Source organism: Elephas maximus, chromosome 10, assembly GCF_024166365.1.
Source record: "Elephas maximus indicus isolate mEleMax1 chromosome 10, mEleMax1 primary haplotype, whole genome shotgun sequence".
In the NCBI taxonomy this organism is placed as follows: Eukaryota; Metazoa; Chordata; class Mammalia; order Proboscidea; family Elephantidae; genus Elephas; species Elephas maximus.
In genome coordinates, this window is record NC_064828.1 from 67,077,777 (window position 1) to 67,103,446 (window position 25,670).

At 46.8% G+C, this 25,670-nt stretch overlaps 1 protein-coding gene across 3 annotated transcripts in view; it reads left to right on the forward strand.

The window, feature by feature from the left end:
- SAMD4A (sterile alpha motif domain containing 4A) overlaps positions 1-25,670 on the forward strand; it is a 239,889-nt gene that overhangs the window by 208,722 nt on the left and 5,497 nt on the right. For all 3 annotated transcript variants that reach the window (XM_049899471.1, XM_049899473.1, XM_049899472.1), the window contains 4 exons: positions 6,324-6,442; positions 11,077-11,278; positions 12,516-12,642; positions 20,703-20,786. In XM_049899471.1, the coding sequence (XP_049755428.1) occupies positions 6,324-6,442; positions 11,077-11,278; positions 12,516-12,642; positions 20,703-20,786 (532 nt within the window). The remainder of the gene's footprint in view (positions 1-6,323; positions 6,443-11,076; positions 11,279-12,515; positions 12,643-20,702; positions 20,787-25,670) is intronic.

The window sequence follows — 25,670 nt, forward strand, 5'->3', positions numbered from 1 at the left end:
GGGCAAGACTGGGCTGGGGCAGCTGCCTCTGGGGGACAGGTGGGGAAAAGGGGTTGTGCCTCAGATCCAGGACTCCAGTGGCTGGACACCCCCCTCCCCCAATGAGTTATAGAGACAAGGACTAGGCTTTAGCAAACTTGGAGCTGGATAAACTTGAGGTGGTGAGGTCTTTTTGTAGGATTTTGATACAACAATAAGACGGTAAAGGCCCCAAGCCTCCTCACCTTTGCCATGTCTGTGAAAGTTGTTGATACCAGAACCTGAGAGTCCAGTGGGCCCAGTACAGGGAGATGCCCAGTGCAGAGGCCTGGCCCTTACCCACCTTCCCACTTCTGCTTCCCCTCAGCCTCCCGACCGCCACACAGGTACTCCTGCTGTAGAAGGTTCTTTCAGTTCACTGAGCCCTCTGCCATTTTTATGATCTGGCACTACCCACCTCTCACACAGAGGGGTACAGTCTCCCTCTGGGTTTCATCCCAGCCTGGCCTTCCTCCCCCACCCTCTGAAACCCTCGTTTTTGCAGTTTCCCTTCTAGACAGCGTGAATTCTAATGCCCTGACCATACCCGTCAAAGCTTCCTGTCAGCTGCTCTGCTGGCTCAATTGGGAGCTTAGACATGCCATCCTCAGAAATATTCGTCTGTTCTAAGACATTGGATTTTTCACTGAAAAAATTATATGTAATTTTTCTCCCTTTACTGATTTTAAAGGCCTATTTATGTACTTATTTTAGGAAGGGACAAGGCACCTAGAATGGGTTACTTTTCACCGTTTAACTACACCCCTTTCCCCAAGGGCCAACTGACTAACCCTTTCCTATTTCCAATCCTGACATTATACTTTTTTTGGTCCAATTAAAAAAAAAAAAAAAACTAAAGAAAGAAGGCAAGAGCACAGTTAAGGATTTTAGAACTCACTCATTCAATAGATAGTTACTAAGCATGTAGTCCCTGCCCCCACGTAGCTTACAATGTAGGGGTGGTGGGTGACGCAAGAAAGAAAACAGGGCATCACCTAATGATGATGAAGGCTCTGGAAAGGTGATCCCAACAGCCACTAAGCACAAAGGAGGTGCACTGGGCGCCTCACCCAGAGCCAGAAACAAGGAATCTCCTCAGAGGAATGTCTCCATAAGAGACCAGCTCACAGAGACCAAACTAAAATCAACCAAACCTGTTGCTGTTAAGTCGATTCCTAATCACAGCGACACTATAGGACAGAGTAGAACTGCCCTATAGGGTTTTCAGGGAGCAGCTAGTGGATTCGAACTATTGACCTTTTGGTTAGCAGCCAAGTTCTTAACCACTGCGCCTCCAGAGCTCATAGAGACCAGAAAACCAAAACCAAACCCTTTGCCATCGAGTTGATTCCAACTCATAGAGACCCTATAGGACAAAGTAGAACTGTCTCATAGGGTTTCCAAGGAGCAGCTGGTGGATTCGAACTGCTGACCTTTTGGTTAATAGCCGTAGCTCTTAACCACTGTGCCACCAGAGTTTCCTCATAGAGACCACCAGGTGGTAAATACTAGAAAAGAGGCAGAAGAGTATTCCAGGCAGGACGAGCAACGTTTGGAGGGCTTTGTGTTTTGTTGAAAAGGAAGAAATTTGAGGGTGGCTTGGAGGGGACTGATCAGGGAACTGAATTAAGCTTCTGAATGAGCAAACTAGAATTCTGCTTCCTCCCCCACACCCACTCGGCACTGAGCCTTCAAGATGTTGGAGGACGAGTTACCTTCCACCTCACCTCAAGTTGGCTAAGCTGATGGGACAAAATAATGACTCCTCCAGCTGCCTCTTTTGAACAATGTACAAGCTTTCTGATTGGTCCACACTAGCCGCGGATCTTTGGCCTGACACTTCCTGCCATCTTGCTTGCCCTTCCTAGGTGTCACGGCTGTTGTTTTTGTTTATTTCCCCTTTACTTACCTGGCAGCCCCAAAAGATTCAATTCAAAGATGGCACTGTGTGGTTTCATCTCCCTCCTGGCGAATGCTCCTGCTGGCAAGAGGCCCCTGGTAGCAGTAGAGGGGCCTCTGGCTGATAGGAGTTGGGGGCAGGAAGGAAATCCTTCCATGTTTGCCATGTTTGCCTGACTGAATTAATGTCAGGATGGAGGGGCTTGCCCTCTGCTTTTGGAAGGAAAAATGTTGTTCAACACTTTTTGTTATGATTTTAGTTTGAGAAAGAGGAAAGTGTCTGAATAATTTTCCACAGCCTCAGGTTATTCTATGTGGGCAGCACACTCCCTCCCTGTGAGGCCCCGTTGAAGCACGCAGTCTCCATCCTGGCTGAAGGTTGGCCTGGACTCTGAGACAGGACTCCCTTTCACAGCCTGAACATGCTGTTCTTTAGCTGACTGGAAGGGAGCGTGTTGACTAAGCTGAGACACCTCCCTTCCTCCCAGAGGACCAAGGGACCAGCTCCCTAGAGTGGTTAAAGGAAGGACAGGAAAGTTCTGACTTTTATTTCTGAGACCACATCACTCAGTCTCCTGAATTTTAATCCCAGACAGCTTGCCTCCTCACTGTCCTGAAGGGGCTCTGGGAATATGAGCTCTTACCCCCTTTATAAGCAACGCAAGCCACCAGAGTACGGCAAACTGGCAAAGGGGTTGTGAGCCTTGTATTTAATAAGTACTAAATAAATGTCTGCTGAACAAATGAACACAGGCACACCAGCATAATTCCCCTTGTTTAGACTGAAGGCAGAGACTTTTGCTCCCCTTTTATCATGGAATACAAGTAGCCTCTGGAGTGGGATAGTGCTGGAGTCTAATCTCAGATCCTTCATTTAGTTATTTATGTTTCTGACCTATAAAACAGAGGAAAAATACCTGCATCTGATTGTTGTAAGGGTTAAATGGAAAATACATGAAGTTACTCACCTTTCCTCTCTCATGCCAGCTTTTGTGCTGTTGATTTTTTTTTTTTTTAAAGCTAACGTGTATTGAGCCATTTCCAAGAGCCAGGCGTGCTCTAAGTATTCTAAGTGCTTTTCCTGTGTTATCTCATTTAATCCTTACACCATCCCTCTGAGCAGAGGCAGAGTAACCAGGAAGCAAGGTACACATGGGCGTAATTACTTACTAATTTGTAGTGCACAATTTCAGGTGAAATTATGCACTACAGATTAGTAAACCCATGAGTGCCTTGCTTATTTGGTAATCTGTCCCTGCTTGAGGGAGGTATGATTATCCTCGTTTTTAGGAGAAACTGAGATTTAGTTAGGGAACTTGCATACAGGTATACAGGGATTTGAGCTGGACTTTCCACTCTATGTGATCTTGACCAGCACCTGCATCTTGTCCTCACTCAATATTTGGCCGAATAAACCTGTCAAAAGTAGAATTTATCCCCTCACTGTCTTTATTGGAGGCCTGGTGGTGCAGTGGTTAAGAGCTTGGCTGCTAATCAAAAAGTTAACAGTTCGTAGCAAGCGGCCACCTAAGATGCATCAATTGGTCTCAACCCACCTGGAGCAAAGCAGAATGAAGAACACTAAAGACACAAGGTAGTTATGAGCCCAAGAGACAGAAAGGGCCACATAAGTCAGAGACTACATCAACCTGAGACCAAAAGAACTAGATGGTGGTGCCCAGCTACAACCGATGGCTGCCCTGACAGGGAACACAGCAGAGAATCCCTGAGGGAGCAGGAGAGCGGTGGGATGCAGACCTCAAATTCTCTTAGAAAGACCAGACGTAATGGTCTGACTGAGACTAGAAGGACCCCAGTCATGGTCCCCAGACCTTCTGTAAGCCCAAAACAGGAACCATTCCCAAAGCCAACTCTTCAGGCAGGGATTGGACTGGACTATAAGATAGAAAATGATATTGCTGAGTAGTGAGCTTCTTAAATCAAGTAGACACATGAGACTATGTGGGCAGCTCCTGTCTGGAGGGAAGATGAGAAGGCAGAGGGGGACAGAAGCTGGCTGAATGGACATGGAAATAGAGGGTGGAGAGAAGGAGTGTGCTGTCTCATTAGGGGAAGAGCAACTAGAAGTATATAGCAAGGTGTATACAAATTTTGTATGAGAGACTGACTTGATTTGTAAACTTTCACTTAGAGCATAATAAAAATTAAAAAAAAAAAAGTCAGCAGTTCAAATCCACCAGCTGCTCCTTGGAAATCCTATGGGGCAGTTCTTCTCTGTCCTATAGGGTCACTATGAGTCAGAATCGACAGCAGCGGATTTGGTTTTGGTTTTTCTTTATTAGTCCAATAGAAATGTTTCCTTTTCTCACAAGTTTTCAGAGGTACTCATGGCATTAGGGTTGGACACTCACTGAGCATCAAAAACATATTAGAGCAACCACAGAGGCGACCAGGTACTCACCATTTAGCCATGCACCCATCCCACCATATACTATAAGGGAATCTACATCTCTTTTTCTGGTGGGGCCTGGAGTCCTTTAGTTGGGCAGCCCTCCTTGATGAATATTCTTAATGGTATCTGACTAAGGCCACCCAAGAAGAAATGGTTTGCAAGTGGTCAACAATTTTTCCAAAATATGATTAGCATCTTTTTGTTTTTGTTCACTTAGCTCTCCTGTTTTGAGGTCCTTCAACAGTCATCAGGAGAAAATTAAGCTGTCATTGTTTTTCTGTTTTTAAGGAATTTGTTTTCTTTACGGGAAGTTGTAATCTAATCTGTTGCTCTTACTGATACTTTATCACTACTTACAGGATTTTATGCCTCATTGACAAAACTACTTGAATATGTTATTCCGTCATTGTTACTGCTAACCAGGCAATTTTTTTTTTCTTTTTTATTGTAGTAAAAATATATGTCACAAGACATTTGCCAGCTCAGTTTTTACATGTATAATTCCGGGTAATTGGTCAAATTTGACAGATTTCTCTTAATGCGTGGACCACAGTTCTAGGCAGTTGACAGAGGGTTCATACATCGTGTGTGCAGTCCTCACCATTTAGAACACCCTATGGTCCATGTTCTTCTACCTGCATCAAAATCACAAGACACTTGCTTAAAAACCCAGTTCCCCTAGACTTCACTCTGGATCCATTAAATCAAGCTCTAGGCATTAGGGGAGGGGAGGTGGGGATGAGGTTCAGGAATCTGCATTTTTAACAGTCTCCTTGGGTAAGTCTGGAGTTCCTTGGTGGTGCAAATGGTTAATGCACTCCACTGCTAACTGAAAGGTTGGTGGTTCAAGTCTACCCAGAGGCACCTCCGAAGAATGGCCTGGCAATCTACTTCCAAAAAAATCAGCCATAGAAAACTGTGTAGAGCAGTTCTACTCTGATACACGTGGGGTCACCATGAGTTGGAAATGACTCAACAGCAACTGGTTTGGTTTGGGTAAGTCTAGTGTGTCATGAATTGGAGAGTCCCTGCCTTGGAGGCTCATAAGCCATGTAAAGCCCTTCCCTGGGCTGTGGTGAGCACAAAGGCCATATATAAAGCACGCTCAATACAGATGAGAATGTATTATGGGGCAGTAGGCAAAACAGTAAGGAGCCCTGGTGGCATAGGGGTTAAGCACTCGGCTACCAACTGAAGGGTCAGCGGTTTGAACCCACCAACCGCTCCGCAGGAAAAAGATGGAGCAGTCTGCTTCCATAAAGACTACAGCCTTGGAAACCCTATGGGGCAGTTCTACTCTGTCATATAGGGTCACTATGGGTAGGGATCGTCTCAACGGCAATGCTTTTGAGATTTAGGCAAAACATCCCTACACACGCATTTTGACTAGGAAAGCCTTGAAGGCATCAAATCTACCCATTTTCCTACACTCCAAACAAGATTTAGGCCAGAATTGGTACACTGGCGTCTTCACAGGGCATGGGGCCCCTTAACTAGAGATTTCTGAACCAAGCCCTGAAACTCAGAGAATAGACTTCATTCACTGAAGCCCTGCACACCACTCCTGAGTGACCACACACCATCAAGCAGATTGATTTTTGGAGTGGTTTAGCATTCTCATTGATTATGAAAATGCAGGGGACCTGCAAAGGCAGAATGTTCAACAATCAATTTGGCGATTCATTCTTCTTTAATAAATAGAGTCCAGAGTGGCATCGGGAGGAGGGGGAAGGTAGGATCTGCCAAAAATACACCCCCAAGTGCAGCTTGTCAGAAGCTTAATGCCTGTACCTTACCAGGTACCTACAATGTCAAATAACTTGAATTTTCAGCCCAGCCAGCTCTGAAATTAAACTGTTGTTTGGACCAGGTTGGAGACAGGTGAAGAAATGGCAACTTGCAGAGACTCCAATATTTTCCCCTATTAGTTGCATGTTTCTCCCCCTCATGCCAGGCTGCGTCACCCATTAAAAAGTCCTGTTTGTTTTTGCAGGCATTTACAGAGACACAGAAAAAAAGATTGTTGTCATGGAAACAGCAGGTGCAGAAGCTCTTTCGGTCTTTCCCTCGGAAAACCCTTCTAGACATATCAGGATATCGACAGCAGAGAAAGTATGTTGGGATTTCGTTCTCTGTAATGCACAGTGGTTCCCCAGTGTCTCCTTTGCCAGCCTTAGCTCCTGGGGCAGGACTAAGGCAGGGCGTCATTCCTTGTTCCCCAGGACGCCTGGTGGCCAGGTCCAAATTGCATTCCTTAAGCAGGTGGGGCTGGGAAAGGGCTGGAGAGAGTGCTTTCCCAGAGGAAGAGCTGAATGTGATCTTTTGTAACTCACTTTACCTTGTCAAAATCCCGATGGCTGTGTATTTAGGGGGTGGGGGATGTGGTTTAAGGAATTCCAGCAAAACCTTTGGCATTTTACCTATAACACGAGGCTCTGAAAGGACAAAAACGGGCTGTTGTATCAGCACCTGTAGTGGTAGTATAATTTTTTTCTCCCTTCTAGCTGCAGACAAGCTAATTATAGCTGGTGGCAGGGTGAAGAGCCCAATGCTAGTCTATTTTGGTCTGAGCTGCAGTCTGATAGTGGAGCAGTACCATTCTTGATTTTTCATAGTATTTCAGCTTCTCGGCTGCAGTTAAAAATAAGCCGAGTTGTACTTTAGAACCCATTACCCTTAATATGGTTTTTAACTGAGGAATCGAATTGCAGATTACAGGTGAATTGCAGTGAAAACCTGGGGGAGGGCTGAAGGAGAGGGGATGAGTTAAAGCCTTGAAGGATGGCAGGGAGCTGCTGAGAGGTAAGGGGATGATAATGCAAACATTGCAGACATCCCGAAGAATCAACATTCTATTTTGCAATTTTAAACATGAGCAGATAAATAAGATTTTTTCACTTCCACCTAAAAAGTTCTGAATTAATTTCCCAGTGCATGTACAGAAGCTCTGCCTGTGTTGTTCCAGTTTTGGCATTTATTTGCATAAGTGTGCCTTAAAACACCACTGTTTTATATTCTTTAAGGGAGATAAGGCCAGTTTGAGCTTATAAAAAGTCTTCATTAATTTTAAAAATTGAAGTGTTATTATATTCCAGCATTTAATATACTATTTTTTATTAAATAAACATTTAACACTTCCTATGTGCAAAGTGGGAGCCAAGCACTTTAAGAACATTAACTCATTTAATCCTTGCAACAACCATGTGAGGTACAAGTGCTATTGTTATGCCCATTTTGCAGATAAGGATAGTCGGTAGCCAGTGGCAGGTCCAGAATTTGGACCCAGCAGGCCAGTGCCAGCTCCAGAGGCTATGCTCTTAACCACTGCAGACACCATCCAGCTCTTCAGGGGTCTTGTCATGATCTAGAACTACAAAATCTTTCCCTCTCAGGATCTCAGGCTGTTGTATAGAAAGGACAGTTCAGAGCAACACTCTTTATTGCCAGCCCCCTGGCCCAAGCCCTTTGTGATTGCCCACACCAGTAGGTTGGGCTGGACCATATGTTCAACCTGACGATTCCCGGTGGCCCAGACAAAAGACAAGGTCTGTTCCTCAGCTTCCAACCCCTGGGCCTTCTTCCATCTGAGCCTCTCAGTCTTCTAAGAGTAGCAACACTTCTCCCAAGTAAGGAAGGAGGCTCCAGAACCCTCTTGTAACACCACCCTTGGGAGACAAGTTCCAAGAAGAAGAAGAGATTCAGAGATTGAAGATGAAGGTGGGGCTTTGAAGCTCTTTTGCTGTTCCTCCCCCAAAGTCCCATCCCCTGCCTCTGCCGGCCCCACTTTGTCCTTGGTCCACATCAGAGAGCCCTGTTTAGGGCCAAGCTGGAGCAGTAAACTTGAGCTCCCTAGAGTGTCATGAACTAACGTAATGGTTTCAGTTGAGCTAACCCAAGGTTTGCCAAGTTGGAGTCCTAACGGACCTCTTTTTATTGATTAGATAAGAATGAATTCAGTCATTGATTGTGGATATTCAATTTGATGTTGCTAAAGCTCTAGAAAAAAAATTTTTTTAAGTAAGTATTACCTCTGGGATCTTTTTATGCTATTAATTTGCTTTGAATTTCTCTTTCTCTGATAATACAAAGGTAACAGCAGCCAGTCCCTGCTTGAATTATCACAAATTCCAAATTAATTGGCTCTTATTAATGTTATTTTATCAAAGTCTTGCCATGCATTTAAATGTAATTAAATCAGTTGGTTATATTTAGGAAGGCCAAGAAGGTGAGACACAGATGGGCAGAGCAAAAGAATGAGAAATGAAAACTTACTTTTGCACTCTGTTCCTCTCCCCAGGAAATATGATTGTTTCATTAAGCTTAGCAGTCTTAAGTAAGTGTTCACTCTGGTTCCCAGCAGTGGTGACTTGCAACAAATCTGGCTTGGTAATAACCAACTAAAGATACTGCAGAAGAGCCCCCACTTGCAGTAGAAAGATGGCCTAGCCAAATTCTCCCTACTGATCCTGCTCTACCCCCAAAATGTTCTGGGTGCCATCCCTTGCATTCAGCCTAGTTCCACAAGTCCTGACTTTTGGAGTCCCAAGATCTCGCATTTCTCCAGTGACTAAGTGTCCCATAACAGAATCCTCTGTCCATGTTACACTGTTTACAAATATAGTCTTGCCTTTCTGGAAGCACAAATCATTTTAGCGTCACTCATTGTCAGCTATATTTTGCATATGAAATAATTTTGTAAAAATCCAGCCAAAAAGGAAAGTGAGTAAAAAAGCTACCGGCACTAAATAAGGAAAAGTTTTAGTACAATACTGAATTGTGTACAAGGTGGCCAGAATTCCAATTCCAAACACCAAGGGACGAGATTTCATAGTGTTTAAAAAAAAAAAAAAAACAGCAACACTTGATCCTTGTTTCTGCTTCTCATATATCTCTGATCGTCCTTCCTCCAAAGTTGTAATCCCATGAAGTTACTTCTACCCTTCCTGTCCCTAATGTCTTCTTTCAAAGATTTTAGACCTTAGCAAAAAGAAGGAAGGAAAAGGAGAACAAAGGGAGAAAAGGATGAGATCAGCAGAGACCAGGAACCTGTGAACATTGCCCCTTCTCACACGTTTAGATGCGCCTCTGGCGGAAGCCTGGAACCGTTTCATTGGCCATCAGAGCCTGGAAGTGGAAACACACAAGCCTGGCAATCAGTTGCAACCAGCTCATCACTGTGGAATTCTCTTCCCTGCCCCCTTTCTCATTAGGAATTTAGAAATTCCAGGGAGAAGAGAAACATTTTCTGAGATCTACTCTGCTGATGGCTTGGATGCCCCTTTCTCCTACACACACACAACACTCTTTCTCAGGAAATTATGGTTTTATATAATAAAATACATAGGCCCCTTATTATCCTCAATAAGCTACGTCAGTCCAGCCTCTGGAGTGTCCTCCCCTGTGTGGCCAGGGAAAGCAAGTCTGTTCCATCTTGTGGCTGTTGGAGGTAACGCATTTTGACTTCAACATCACTGAATGACTAAAGCTGACTCTTCTTGGAAAGAATGTGCTGGTTCCTAAAACACTGCTGGCTGCTGTGTAACCTCCCAGAACCTGAGGCATGTTCTGGGGAGGATGAGTTCTTCAATGCTGAGGTCACTGGACCAAACGGGAGCACCGGCGTCAGCATGTGGATGCCAGCGTCCCAGAGGGCCTCCCGCGTGGACCCGGGAGGATCACTGTAACCCCTCTGGGCCTTTGCATGGCCAGTCTTGCAGGGAGGGCCTATGGTGTGGGGAGCAGTTGGGGCCCAGAGTGCTTGCAAACATCATCATCTCCATTCTCAAGCCCCTAGTCTCAACCCAGGAGTCAGAGACCCAGAGATGGGGCTACCCTTTCCATTTGGAGATACATGATGATGGCAGAGACTGTTTCATTTATTCACTCATTTATTCATCCACTCAACATGGATTTATGGTGCCAGGAGCTGATTTAGGCATGGGACATACAAGATTAACGAAGATAGCCACTGTCCTTTTTCTCATGGAGCTTACAGCCTAGTGGAGCTCACGAGCCACTCTCTCCAAGTCAGCTGCACAGACATCGAAACAGAGTATCGTGTGACGGAAGGAGTATGGGGACAGGAATCAGATCCAGTTTTGATCCTGGCTCTGCTGCTTTCTTGCTGTGTGGCCTCTTGGAAGGCTTGTGAGTGCTCAAGGCCTGTGTCCTGGCTGCAACATGATGGGTGGACAAGATGCAGCTTGGAAAATGCAGAACGTTTAAGAACCTTCTAGGCCCACATTCCAGTGCTGCCCCCTGCTGGCTGCGTGACCTTGGCTAAGTTATTAAGCTCTCTGTTTTATGTCTCCAGATGTAGGAGGGAATAGAGTGCATGCTTCATAGGGTTGTCGTGAGGATTAAAGAATCAGTGTAAAAGCCCGAGGACAATACCTGCACATAATACACATTCACAGACGATAGCTGTTGTTTTAATCATGGTCTCTTCCTGACACAGAGCCCCCCCATAGCCTCATAACTGGCAGAATGGGAGCAGACTCCAAGGAGGCATTCCCGCAACAACCTAGGATTTAGGAAGGGTTGGAAACCCTGGTGGCGTAGTGGTTAAATGCTACAACTGCTAACCAAGAGGTCGGTAGTTCAAATCCACCAGGCGCTCCTTGGAAACTCTATCGGGCAGTTCTACTCTGTCCTTATAGGGTCGCTATGAGTCAGAATCGACTCGATGGCAGTGGGTTTAAGAAATGGTTGATAGCCTCTTGGTTCTTTCTCTGTCCCTATCACAGTCGTGGCTTTGGGCAGTCCAATTCCCTCCCAACAGCCAGCTCTGTGGGCAGCAGCATGGGCAGACGGAACCCACGCCAGTACCAGATCCCGTCTCGGAATATCCCTTCTGCCCGGCTTGGCCTCTTGGGCACCAGTGGATTCGTCACTTCCAACCAGCGTAACCCCGCAGCCAACCCTACCATCATGAAACAAGGAAGACAGGTTTGTTGTGCCCAAGGAAGAAGGGAGGGCTAGCCAAGCTCAGAGCCTGAGGCTGCAGGACTTCCCCTACCCCAGATGACTGCAAGGTGGGTAGGGGGGATCGTCAAAGGGCATAAACTGAGCGAAAGTTGTCCACATGCCACCAGGGTTGTCTGCATTGTTCCTCTGGGAGGCAGAGCAGCCCCACAACTGCGTGTGGCCTCATGGAGATTTGCTTAGGATGCCCTGGGAACCCCATGCATGAGGGCTGTTAGGAAGAAATGCAAGACCTGTTTCTTATTTACCTTGATCCTTGACCTGCCCACCAGGGTTTCCCAGCAGACCTCACCACCTCTCAAATCTGAGTTCCAGAGGAGCTTGAAGCAGTATGGAGCAGGTTACCTATCTTTGCCTTCTTAGCTGTGGCAAAAATAACTCCTCCCTCACAGTTCCAGCTATGGTAGAAAATGGGCGAAGGTGCCTGAGAGAGGCTGTGGGAAGGACCGGTGAAACCTCCTCAGCGGGTTAAGTTGTCCGGTGCTCCTCACCCTTCTAACCTGCCCTACCCCAGTGAGGGGCACAAATGGGGCGGAGGTTCTGGGTTCTCATTAAAAAAACTAAGGATGAAGGATTAGTTTAAAAACAGGAAAATGGCGCCAGGCAAGCCCAGCGGAGGGGAAGCAGAACATATAATGGAAAGCCCCACTTTGCTGACCACTGTCCCGACCCTCGCAGGTCACTTCAAGAGGAAGTCGCTGCTACAACACCAGTGTCATAACACACCAGCTGAGTTGTGCTAGCTCGTCACCACCTGAGAGCTGAGAGATTCCTTTATCCCTTTCCCTTTAGAGTAAATTGGTAGAATCTCAACAAGAAAAATCAAATGAGAGCCCTGAAATAGTTTGTGCTCTTTGCTGCAAACATTTATAGAACTCCCCCATTTCCTAGGAAAGTGACAGGAAAAGCAAAGACAAGGAAGGGGATAAAGACAATTTTGAAGACAGTGAAGGAGAGAGGCATCCAGAATAAAGCTGAGGCTTAGAGAGAGGCCTTGGGGCGGGGAGGAGGGCAAAGAGGAAATGAATGGAACCCAAACTCTCTCTTTATAAATATGCAGATGGATAGTACTTGCCTATGAGCCCTTTTTCCAGAAGTTAGCAGAGAGATTTCTGGAGGTATTTGTCTCCTGCCTGAATTCTGGCTGGAGGCCCTCCCAGGGTATCTGGACTAATTGGCCCCCTCTTGCATTTCTTACTAGAACCTCTGGTTTGCCAACCCTGGGGGCAGCAACAGTATGCCAAGCCGAACCCACAGCTCCGTCCAGAGGACCCGCTCGCTGCCTGTGCACACTTCTCCGCAGAACATGCTGATGTTCCAGCAGCCAGGTAGGGCCGGCGCTTGATCTCTCACTCACTTCTCCCCTTAACACAAGGGGAGCCCAGCCAGAAGGTGCTCAGCCTCGACTGTCACCATGCATTCCTTTGAGCTTATAGAAGCCTCTCCTTTCTGAAACTGTGTCTTGCCAGCATGAATAGCGGCTAGTTGGCTGGGAGCCAGCACATGGAGCCCCAGAGCCGGTTGCAATCTGACGGAGGATATTTTTGATACTAGTCCTATTTCTAGATTGATTAAAGCAGAGACTTTTTTTTTCACTGGAGGGTTTTTTGGCAGGGAAGGGAAGGGGTTCTCTGTGTGTGTGTATGGTTTGTATGTGTAGAGAGAGTGAGAGTGAGACAGAGAAAACATCTGTGTTGATGGTAAGAGACCTTCCCTCTGATTTGGGACTGCCTTTTTTTTGGGAATGGGATGACTATTGGACCAGCCATCTTCCCTTTACTTGATTACAGAGCAGCTTGGCACACTTCAGGAGTCCCTGAGTAGTGCAAATAGTTAATGTGGTTGGCTGCTAACCAAAAGGTTGGAGGTTTGAGTCCACCCAGAGGTGCCTCGGAAGAAAGGCCTGGTGATCCACTTAGAAAAATCAGCCACTGAAAACCCTATGAAGCACAGTCCTGCTCTGACATTCACAGGGTCCCCATGAGTTGGATCCATTCTACGGCAACTGTTTGTTTTTTCTTTGTTTGGCACAACTTCAAGCTGATTTCACTTTCCACCATGCCTCTTAAAACAGAGTAACTAGAATTGTCTATGGCCAACAAATATTTGAACCCTTTCTGCATGCAGGCAGTAAACTAGGCTCCAAGAGTAATACAAAGCCGTGTAAGCAGTTACTGCACCTATCTAAAGGACCCTCTAGGTGTGTTGTACATACAGGAAAATAACCACCCTGGGCAGAGGAAACCCTCTACACAGTGAGTCTGGGAGTGCAAGGAAGGGAAATATCCCTGTAGCCTGAAGTGGACAAGGAATCTGCTTGGGATCGGAGCTGAGTGTCAGAGGACAGAAGAGTGAAGAGGTGGAAAGAGGGAGGGTGGGAGTTACAGGCAGAAGGGACCACGGGAGCAAGACTGGAAAGGTAGGGCATCCTTGGTATGTCTGGGAAGCTGGGCTGGGCTGAAGGGTCAGGCTGAAGTAGCAGAGTGTAGACCCGGGTTGCTGTCTAGATTGTAGCCCACCATGGAGAACTTTGAATGCAGGGCCGAGGAGCTGGGATTCTTGGTCACTCTCAGTGAGGAATCTATGGAAGATTTCGAACAGGGTCAGGTGGGAGTGTGCATGGAGGAATGAAGGGGAGGCCGGCTGCAGGCAGGGAGGCCGGCGCGGAGGAAGCTGCCGACAGGGCTGTAAAGAAGCTGCCCCGGGAAAAGGTGGGCCAGAGAAAAGGATGGAACATCCACATGGTCTTGATGCCTGTTAAAAGTGCTCTTGGCTTCTAGAATGCGTCTCATTTACTCACTTTTGTCTTACAGCTGCTTTTCTCCATTTTTACTCTTATAGCTATTTTTCTTCTTGGGAAGAAATGCTTCATGAAATTTGGGGGTTGTGAAGACCTTCTTCCTGGATCACTTAGTCCCATTCTGTGTTTTTACGTAGAATTATGTATAATTCATTCCCAATAAAAGAGAACCTGGATAAGACTTGAAGATGTCCTAGGACAAGGAGATCTTTCACCTCCTCCAATGAATATTATAGCCAGGCCTCAATCCCTGACTGCAGCCCACTGTCTTGCTGGCTGAGGGGAGGCCTGGCATAGTTGATTGCTCTGTTTCTGTAAAGATTACAGCCTTGGAAACCCTGTGGGGCAGTTCTACACTGTCCTATAGGGTCGCTATGAGTTGGGATTGACTCAATGACAACGGGTTTGGTTTTTTTGATTGGCTGAGGGTAGGACTAGACTAAATGGATCATTATCACAAAGGCAGAAAATGGCTTCATCTTTACATGAGCACGAGTGATGGTGAATGCACAGTGGAATAGAGATGTGTGACCAACCCAACGTTAGATACTCAGAAGACTGTGACAGTGCAGCATGGGGTTTTCCTCCTGGCCCTTTGAGTTCTTCAAAGTACTTGTGTTAAACCATGTGGGTAAATCTTGAAGACTACAATGTAGTTTCATGATAAGGAAACTTTGATTCTATAAACTTAATTTCGTTAAAATGATGGAAGATTTTATATGTCTCCCAAATAATATAGAAAAGATGGGGCTAGACCCAGCCTCCAAGTGGTGTATTAATTATTTTTTTTTTTTATTGTGCTTTAGATGAAGCTTTACAGAACAAATAGCTTCTCATTGAACAGTTAGTACACATACTGTTTAAGACGTTGGTTAACAACCCCCAGGAGATGTCAACACTCTCCCTTCTCAACTTTGGGTTACCTATTACCAGCTTTCCTGTTCACTCCTGCCTTCTAGTCCTTGCCCCTGGGCTCTTGTGTCCCTTTAGTCTTGTTTTGTTTTATGGGTCCGTCCAATCCCTGGCCAAAGGGTTAACCTTGGGAGTGACTTCATTACTGAGCTAAAATATTGTCTGGGGGCCATACTCTTGGGGTTTCTCCAGTCTCTGTCAGGCCAGCAAGTCTGGTCTTGTTTTGTGAGTTAGAATTTTGTTCTACATTTTTCTCCAGCTCGATCTGGGACCCTGTATTGTGATCCTTGTCAGAGCAGTCGGTGGTAGTAGCTGGGCACCATCTAGTTGTACTGGACTCAGTCTGGTGGAGGCCACGGTAGTTGTGGTCCATTAGTCCTTTGGACTAATATTTCCCTTGTATCTTTTTCTTCATTCTCCCTTGCTCCCAAAAGAGACCGGTGGAGTATCTTAGATGGCTGCTCACAGACTTTTAAGACCCCAGTTGCTACTCACCAAGCTAGAATCTAGAACATTTTCTTTATAAACTATGTTATGCCAATTGAGCTAGATGTTCCCCGAGACCATGGTCCCCACAGCCTCCATCCCATCAATTTGGTCTCTCAAGGAGTTTGTGTCTCTGGAGCTTCCATGACCTTGGCTTGTGCAAGTTGTGCTGGCTTCCCCAGTATTGTGTATTGTCTTACCCTTCATCAAACTTACCACTTATCTATTATCTATTTAGTGTTTTTCCATCCCCACCCCTCCCTTCCTTCTTAATGGTCACAGATTTTTCCTTTTTTTTTCTTTTTAGATTCTTTCTTTTCGTGGGTAAACCTTTTCATGAGTTTTTACAGTAGTGGTCTCATACGATACTTGTCCTTTTGTGATTGACTTATTTCACTCAGCATAATGCCCTCCAGATTCATCCACGTTATGTGATGCTTCACAGATTCGTCGTTGTTCTTTATCGATGCATAGTATTCCATTGTGTGTATGTACCATAGTTTGTTTATCCATTCATCTGTTGATGGGCATCTAGGTTGTTTCCATCTTTTGCTATTGTGGACAATGCTGCAGTGAACATGGGTGTGTATGTGTCTACTTGTTTGATGGCTCTTATTTCTCTAGGATATACTCCTAGGAGTGGAATTGCTGGATCATATGGTATTTCTATTTCTAGCTTTCTAAGGAAGTGCCATATCATTTTCCAAAATGGTTGTATCATTTTGCATTCCCACCACCAGTGCATAAGAGTTCTGATCTCCCTGCAGCTTCTCCAACATTTGTTATTTCCTCTTTTTTGATTCGTGCCAGTAATGTGGGGTGATATGGTATCTCATTGTGGTTTTGATTTGAATTTCTCTAATGGCTAGTGATCATGAGCATTTCCTCATGTGTCTGTTGGCCACTTGAATGTCTTCTTTGGTGAAGTGTCTGTTCATTTCCTTTCCCGTTTTTTACTTGGATTATTTGCCTTTTTGTGTTGGATTTTCAAGTGGTGTATTAATTGATCAGCCAACTTGCTCAGATTTGCAAGAAGCTTGATACTCTTTCCTGTTGTTGTGAGGTGTTGTTGAGTCGGTTCTGACTCATATTAACCCTGTGTAGAACAGAATGAAACACTGCACAGTCCTGTGCCATCCTCACAATCGTTGTTATGCTTGAGCCCACTGTTGCAGCCACTGTGTCAATCCATCTTGTTGAGGGTCCTCCTCTTTTTTACTGGCCCTCTACTTTTCCAAGCATGATGTCTTTCTCCAGGGACTAATCCCTCCTGACAACATGTCCAAAGTATGTAAGACACAGTCTCACCATTCTTGCTTCTAAGGAGCATTCTGGTTGTACTTCTTCTAAGACAGATTTGTTCGTTCTTTTGGCAGTCCATGGTATATTCAATATTCTTCTCCAACACCACACATCAAAGGCGTCAATTCTTCAGTCTTCCTTATTCATTGTGCAGCTTTCAAATGCATATGAGGCGATCTGCATAAACTCATGGGCCCCTTGGAGGCCATTGCAGGGGTTGTTTTGAGCTTTATTTCCACATGGACTGGCTTTAGACATTTCCCAGAACCAGCCAGGAGAGCTGTTGGGTGGTTTTTGCCTCTCACTGGTCTCTGGAATGAGAAGGAAACACTAACCTTGTCCTTCCAGAGCCAGGAACAAGGTCTCATACACTCACCAGGGTGGTGACTTGAGCTCAAAATAAGTGTGGTCTGGGCGAGAGCAGTCATGTTCATAGCAAAGGCAGGGTGTGTTTTCCCAACTGGAAAATTAGTTTGGAAACTGCTTGGACAATGATAATTTATTTTGGAAGCAGTTCTGTTCCTGCCAACCAGGGCTCAGCCACCCTCAGGTCCAAGTCCAAGAGGATCTTGGAGCAGCTCTGGTGCCACACTGGGAGGTATTGGAGGTTTCTCACCACCTGCGGGCCTGATGAGAAGGGGCAGAAGGGTCGGGAGCTGGCTTCAAAGGAAAAGCACAGAGAGAGGGAGGCTGGACAGCCTCACAGAGCTGCATCCTGGGGATCTTGTCCTTCCCTTGCACAAAACCAGGCAAAAATTGTGCTTGGTACTGGACTGCCTGGATGTGGGATGGATCAGGTGGCTCCTGACACAGCAGTATTTCATGCTGCGACATGAAATCTATTCACAAACCTTCCTTATGTGCCAGCCCATGATTGGAATTATTCTACCTCAGGACCATTAGAATGCTGCGTACCTGGGAGCACAGTGCTCATAGTCTAACCATGGCGGAAAGAAGAATTCCTAGTACTCAGAGATATCATCTGAACAGAAGAAATAGGCCTACTTTGGGCAAGAGCAGAGAAGGCTCAGTGAGAGAGGGTCCTTTCCATGCTGTCTTACTGAGGACTGTCAGTGACATTCTTCCTGGGCGGTTACAGAAGGCACCCAGGATAAATGAGACCAGCTCTTAGCTTTGTTGTGTTGTTGTCAGGTGCCATCGAGTTGGCTCCAACTCATAGTGACCTTATGGGTAACAGAATGAAACCGTTGCCCAGTTCTGTGCCATATTCACGATCGTTGCTGTGTTTCAATCCTTTGTTTTGGTTATTATGTCAATCCATCTCGTTGAGGATAGTCCTCATTTTCGCTGACCCTCTACTTTTAACAACCATGATGTCCTTTTCTGGCAATTAGGCTTTCTTGATGACGTGTCCAAAGTTAGTAAGCTGAAGTCTTGCCATCCCTACTTATAAGGAGCATTCATATTTCTTCTGTGACTGATTTGTTTGTTCTTCTGATGGCCACCCATCCGACAGTTTGTCATACCATGGTGGCTTGTGTGTTGCGATGCTGCTGGAACCTATGCCACCTTAGATTTAGAAGGAGCCATAACAAGAACTGGCCTCGATGGTTAAAGTGGGACAGTGGGACAAGAGCTGCACAACTGCCCCCCTGGGACTTTGGTGAGACCTCTGCCCACCTGGTGACACATGGCTGAGGGTTTCTTGTCTGAGATGGAAGCTGTTATCCACCCAACCAGTCTCCCGTCTGCCTTGTGTGTGTGGTGAGATGCCGTAGATCTGTTTTTATCAGATACACAATTAAAAAGTCACACTATTAGGAAACTCTGCAGTTTGAACATATGGGCTTCTACCAAGACTTGGAATTTTTCAGAGTGGCTCTCAGAGTGGCAGGGGGTTGTGCAACTACCTTCACGGCTCTCCAGCGCATCAGAGTAAGGAACTGGGGGAGAAAAACCAGTCAGCCAACTTGCAACCTAAAAGAGCAGCCACTAGGTTTGGAGATCTGGAGCGGAGAGCCCTGCATTTCTCAGCCCCCTTCTTGGAACACGCGATCCCAGGCTTGGAAAACGGCATTTTGCTGTGTGTTGGCAAGAAATCCTGCAGCTGAGACACTTCTCTCCAAATGTCGAGCATCTTTATTTATCCAATCTCTCCACAGTGTTTGTTTAAAGGGGAGCGCTAGAGAGTAAACTAAATTTTACAATGAGCATATGGATGGCTATAATTGCTGAGGGTTTTTTTTTTTCTTATTTGCTAACTGGCTATATATAAAATTGTGTTTCTATTTTATAGATTCACACCCTGAAGGCTGCTAATTCTTACATGCATATGATTTTCACATGAATGGACGAAAATACTAAAATACTCTTCCCTCTGGGATTATCTAATTGCCCCGACCAAACTCTGATAGCAACTAATGGGAGGAAGATAAGAGAAAAACCAATCTGCCCTGCCATCTTCTTGGGCTTCTGGCTTCCCTGGAAGCTTGTTCAGCCTCCATCTACTCATGAGTTGCCACAGTTGTCTTCCAAAGCCATCGGTGGTAGAGCTTGTGTCAGAAAGCACCCTTTCTGCTCCCTGGTGTTTTTAATATTGATCCATTTTGCCAGCCTTCTTTTTGAGAATTTTAAATAACAGAAACAACATCTGCCTCTGAATTAGCTGGTAATAGGGAATACAGATTTTAGAGAAGTCTAAGGGTATCAAGGAAAACAAATTCTTTGGTTTAGCCATTGGTTTCAATTTCCTATCCCACCAAACCACCAACCTCACTCTTTTTTATTAAAAATAGACCTCTCCCCCCTCCCACCCTGCCATCCTTTCTCTTTATCTTCTCATTTGCCCCCTGGTGGAGATGCAAAGGAACAAGGAAATGGCCTGAAGTTTGGACCACAAACTATTTCCCCACTTTACTGGTAGAAGAGTTAAGTCCCAAAGAAGTGAGGAGTCACCTCTGAAGGCAGTGATAATGCTGGAGCTTCCCAGGCACTGGGAACATATCCCATTACTGACACTGATGCTAGGGCACGTAGGGGAGCAGGGGCTTTGGAGTCAGACCCATGTGGGGTTTTGTCCCTGGTCCCTAACCTTGATGAGTTATTTGTGTCTCTGAGCCTCACCTGGGAAATGAGCTTGTTGGGCAGATTAGGAGCCAACATGCCTGAAGCACCCAGCACAGCCTGGCACTCAGAAGAGATGCTCACCATGCTGTGGTTTCCCTCCCACTGCTCCTCATGAGGAAGCTAAAATGGGCCCCTCCAGTCCTGCTATAATGAAGTGCATATTCAATTGGGGGGAGGCAGAAATGTGTGTATTCCGTCAGATGCTGGTGAAGGTTACGAAGGAATATAAAGCAGGGGAAAGGGGAAGTGTAGGGAGGTATTGTTCTTATACTGAGGAGACAGTTCAGACAGAGACTTGAAGACAGGAAGAGAGTCAGCCAGGAACCAGCATTCTAAGCAGAGGGAAACCAGTGCAAAGGCCCTGAGGCAAGAGAGGGCCTGGGATGGAGCAAAGGAAGGGGAGAGCTGTAAGAGGACAGAGAGGTAATGGGGGCCTAGATCATGTGGGGCCTCAAAGGCCATGGCTTGGGTTTGGCTTTTATTCTGGTGCGAGGCCACCAGAAGGTTGTGAGCAAAGGAGCGACAAACTATGACTGTGGCCACCTATTTTTAGTTACCAGTTTCCTGCCAGCTGCCCATGTTCACAGTGGACTCTGTGTCCAACAGCCCTTAGAGGGTGATTGAACCTGTGCATCACTTGACCTCGGTGCTGGCCCTGACAGTCCCTCTGAGTCCCTTCCAGGGAGGCACACCAGACCTTCATCCTGAAAGCTCCCACATAAGGAAGCCAAGTGACACCGTGCATACGTTCTCCTTGTCCTTAGAATCGCTGTCACCAACATACCCCTTTGTCCCCTGCAGAATTCCAGCTTCCCGTGACTGAACCTGACATCAACAACAGGCTGGAGTCCTTGTGCCTCAGTATGACCGAACACGCCCTGGGAGGTGAGTGCGTCCTCTCCGCATGCCTCCGTTACTATACCCCGGGAGACCTCGTGGCCATCTGCTGGCTATACTCTGGCAGTAGCTTGGGGGAATGGAAAGGGGGTGAAGAGGAGTAGGCAGGGGACAGGGAAAGAGTGTGGCCTCGGGGTGCCCTCATCAAGCTGCACCGGCAGCAGCCCAGGCAGCTGGCTCCTCCTCCCTCTCTGGAAGGTGAGTCAGGGACCTAGAGACCCAGGTTGTCCCTCTTCCCTCAAGCCCCGCCCCCACAGTGCACATTGGAGTCACACCACAGCAATCGTCCCAGCCAAATGCCAGGCACCAGAGGGGTCAGGAACACGTGACGTGACTTTTAGCGGGAACATCGCCCCAGCACCGGAGCCTTTCCTTGTTGGCACTAGATCCCCCAGTCTGGTCCAAGCGTATCCCAACTTCCACTAAAAATAGAATTTTTGAAACAAAAAACCCTGCTTGTTTTTACATCACCCTGTTCCAAACAGCTTCCATAACACCTGGACCCCAAGCAGTCTGAGGTGTCCCTCACAGCGTCACAAACCCACGGCCCACTGCCTGGCTCCCCCACAGCTATAATGCGGCTGGGCTGTGCAGAGCCGAGGCTGCACAAGGAGCTCACAGAAGACACTTGTCTTCCCACCTCCACTTGGTCCGATCTGAAGCCCTGCTGCATACACAGCCTGGGAGACCTTCCTGTCCCTCCTGGTACTAACCAGGCAGCTTTCTCGGGGCCTGGACTCAACTTCTGCCCCTGGGAATGTCTGGCAGGCAGGAGAGACGTCCGCCGCTTTCTGCCAGCTTCCTGGGAAACTCTGAGTCACGGATATCCAGAGAGGCCTCCTCTGAACCTTCCCAACACCTTCTCTGGTCTTTGGATGCCTTCCCCACCCCGGAGATGGGCTGCCAGCGCACCTAGAGCAAAAAAGTGTGCTATCTGGCAGTAGCGGGGAGAAAGGCTGCCATCAGCTCCCACTCCAGAGAGCTTTATCCTGCCCACAGGTGGGTTTTGGGCTTTCAGTCTCTGCAGACACAAATCTTATCCTGAAACCAACTATGAGACAAGTAAAAGCTCTGCACAGAGCAGAGTGGAGGGTGGTGGCCACAGCCACCTGACCCCCCCCCCCCCCCCCCCCCCCCGCAGACCAAGGCTCTCCATAACTGTCAGAGAGCCTCCATTTAGACCAGGAGGGAGCAGAAGGACTCCCTGGGCTGCTGTGATGCCCAGGGCTTCAGATCTGACCAAACCCTCAGTAGGAAGACAAAGCTCTTTCTGTGAGCTCCCCCAGGTTCCAGGGAGCACTGTTTACAAACCACGGCTCTCTCCCTTAGCCATTCAAATCTTAGAAGCTCAGCATTACTGTTCCTTCCCTGATACCTCTGGTGGGGAGGTGCCACCAGCTCCTGTTCTCCACCTGGCTGAGGAGACTGGGTCAGCCACATCAATAGCACCCTAAGAAGTAACGGAAAACAACCCAAATGCCCATCAGCTGTTGAATGGATAAGCAAAGTGTGGTATATCCATACAATGGGATATTATTCAGTCATAAAAAGAAAGGAAGGGGTGATCTATGCTACAAATGGATGAACCCTGAAAACATGTAAGTGAAAGACCCCAGACACAGAAGACCACATATCGTATGACTCCATTTCTATGAAATACCCAGAGTTGGCAAATCCTCAGAGACAGAAAGCAGATTACTGGTTACTGGGGCAGGAGGGGAAGGGGGCTGGGTGGGGTGGGGAAGCAGGAGTGGGGAGTGAGTGACCACTAAGACTTACTAGGTTTCTTTTTGAGGTGATGAAGATGTTCTGGAATTAGATAATGGTGATGGTTGCACCAGGTATTGCAAACAGTTAATACACTTGCTGCTAACCAAAAGGTTGGTGATTCGAGTCCAGCCAGAGGCACCTTGGAAGAAAGTCCTGACAATCTACTTCTAAAAAATTGGCCATTGAAAACTCTATGGAGCACACTTCTACTCTGACACACGTGGGGTTACCATGAATTGAGTCTACTCCATGGCAAATTTTTTTTCGGGGGGGAGGTGGTGGTTGCACAACTCTGTGAATATACTAAAAACCAAGGAAACGTACACTTTAGAAGGGTAAAATTTATGGTATGCAAATTATATCTCAGTTTAAAATTAAAAAATTAAAGGAAGTAATGAGGGCCTATGTGGGGCCAAATTAGGACTGCAGATGGGAAGAGCATCCCCAAAGCTGGTGCCTACAATGCTCGGATGCTGGGAGTAACATCTTAGGGCTGGAGCCCCCAGACCCTGAGTCGTTGGGCCCAGCACAGCCCACTAGCTGGCTGATGTGTGGGGAACTCTGGCGTTTGCCTGCCTTTGAGAATCAGCAAGGAGAGCTGACCTTTTCCCCAAGGGCTTGATTGATCTCAGAGAATTGGCATGTTGAAATTTCTTATCAAACTGCTAAGTACTAATGTTACCATTATTAGTAGCAAGAATCCCAAATGCTCTTTATTAAAGGGAAGTTTTCACTGAAAAGACTTCATTTTTTTAGCCTATTCTTCTATTTTTACAGAAAACCTTTCTGAACTGATGTTTTTTGCTAATGTTTTCATCTTGTTAATCTCCTAAGCCTTTTTACTGCCGTGTTTTTCCCTCAGTAATCCCCTCTGGTGGAAAGCCTTGTAAGCAGTTCCCTGAGCAGAGAATGCAAATGGAGTTCAGGGTGGCCTGGTTGCTCACAGTGGTGGTGTGCCTTCCCACTGTGACAGCACCGCTCTACTGTTTGGCCCTTCCAGGGGCCAAGGAAGATGACCTTGCTGGGGACACATGCCAATGGATTAGTCATTTTACAGGAGGGCGAATGAGTGGGGAGAAGAAAGCAAAGCAAAGGGCTTCCTCTGCTTCCATCTCAGGAAAGGAGAAGGAGGGCGTACAGGTTCCTGGGACACCGTATCCCAGGAAGACCATTCTAAAGCAGCTGGTCCCTGGGCCCCCAGGTGTCCATCCTTCTGTACTGACATTTCTGCCCTCAGCCTCCTCCAGTAACTGCTGTCCTCCTGGTGCCAGCTTCAGCCGCTTTTCTTGTTGCCTTCCCTTCCATCTCTTCTTTTCCTGTCCCAGGCCCCTTCAACAGAACCAGTGAGAAGTCCAGGTGGGTGGGCTACCTTTGTCATCTTGTTTGCAATTATTTAAGACTTTCATCAGTCTCTGTTGGGCTTGCTCCAGGTTGGTGGTCCCCAATTGGTAATGGCCCCAATACCAAGTCTAGCTGTTATCTTCCTCCCCCGGGGGCGGGCTACGTGGGCAGGGATACTCAAGGTGACAGAAGGAGGCTCTTCCCAGCAGAGTGGAGTCTGTAGTGAATTATACCGCCGGGAGGAACACACAGCCACTCTCGAATGTTCTGGGGCTAACGCTTCAGCTGATTTCCTTGCTGTTCCTTTTCACCTTCCCCTCACCCCTTCTTGTGGCTTACCAGGCCCACTTCTAGCCCATATGGAGACTTTGTGCAAATGAGAAAAAGGCCCCACTTTCTCAAGATGCTGTGCTGCCATCTCTCAGAAATGTTTGTCATAATAATCATACAAACCTACGATGGTTACATATGAACAGCGCCCCTTGGAGCTGTGCAGTACACAACTTGCATAGCTGTAAATGATGAGTCTGGACTTCCCTATCGGTCATTTCTCTGCACATGAGCACCGCCACCCTGGAGGATGAGGTGTGAGGTTGGAATTCAGTGAAAATGCGGCTTAGAGTTGGGTTAGTTGAGATTTGTGTATTTCCAGCTCCCCATTTCTACTGCTGATGAAAGGTTGGCATTAATGAGTGGTCCATGAGCCCCAGTGAGGGTGTGCACTGCCTTTCTACAGAGACGGTAACCAAAGAACCCACCTCTCTGTGCACACACTTGCGTGTGCACCTAAATACACACCCCCTGTGCCCCCATGACCAGTCACCGCAGCAGAACCACCACTCCAGAAGACTCAGGCTAACACCCAGAGAAGACGGGGAGGAGGCTGCTGGTGAAAGTGCACATCTGAGGGCCTCTAGGATTGATGATCAGATACCACAGAAGCTCTCAGGAGCCTTTTGCTTTCTTTTTTAAAATTTCTCATCCAAAACTTGTATAGAATTTAACACACACACATGCACAGGCACACATGTACACACATGAGTACAAGTACAATTGGGGAAATCTGAGTAAGATTTGGTGTATTCTATCAATGTCAGTATCTTGATTGTGACATACTACAGTTTTATAAAATGTTACTATTGGGGGAAACAGGGCAAAGCATACAAGGAATTTCTGTGTATTACTGCCTACAACTGCATGTGAACCTATAGTTATCTCAATAGAAATCTCAATTTAAAAAAATTCTCCAAGTCCCTGCTGGCAGAGACAGCAGCCTGGCACCACCCATGAGGAGGCCAGAAGCCTCTGCAGTGGACTCAGTGCTCGTCCATGTCCCTGAGGTCCGCCAGCTTTCCCTACGACACTCTGTTTTCTGCTCTCACACCTGAGTTCTGCCTAGTGAATCCAGATGCTCCATCTGGTAGACCAGGCTTGTGACATCAGGGACTGGGACACATTTGCTGACATTTAGGATGTCAGCAAAACCAGGGAGACCTTTATTTAGCAGTCACCCTTATTTGGTGAGCTCATGGAACGCAGCCATTTCTGTCTCTTGAGATGGCTAATCCTTGCCCCTCTCTGCTCACCGGGTAAGGCCCTAGTCAGCTCAGACATGGACCACTGGATCAGCCTCCTAAAGTGCCCTCCTGCCACCAGCCTTCCCATCTTTAGGCCATCTGACACAGATTCCAGAGAAACCATTCTAAAATCAGATCTGGTGACTCTACTATTTATAATTCCCTATCACCTACTTCCAGGCTC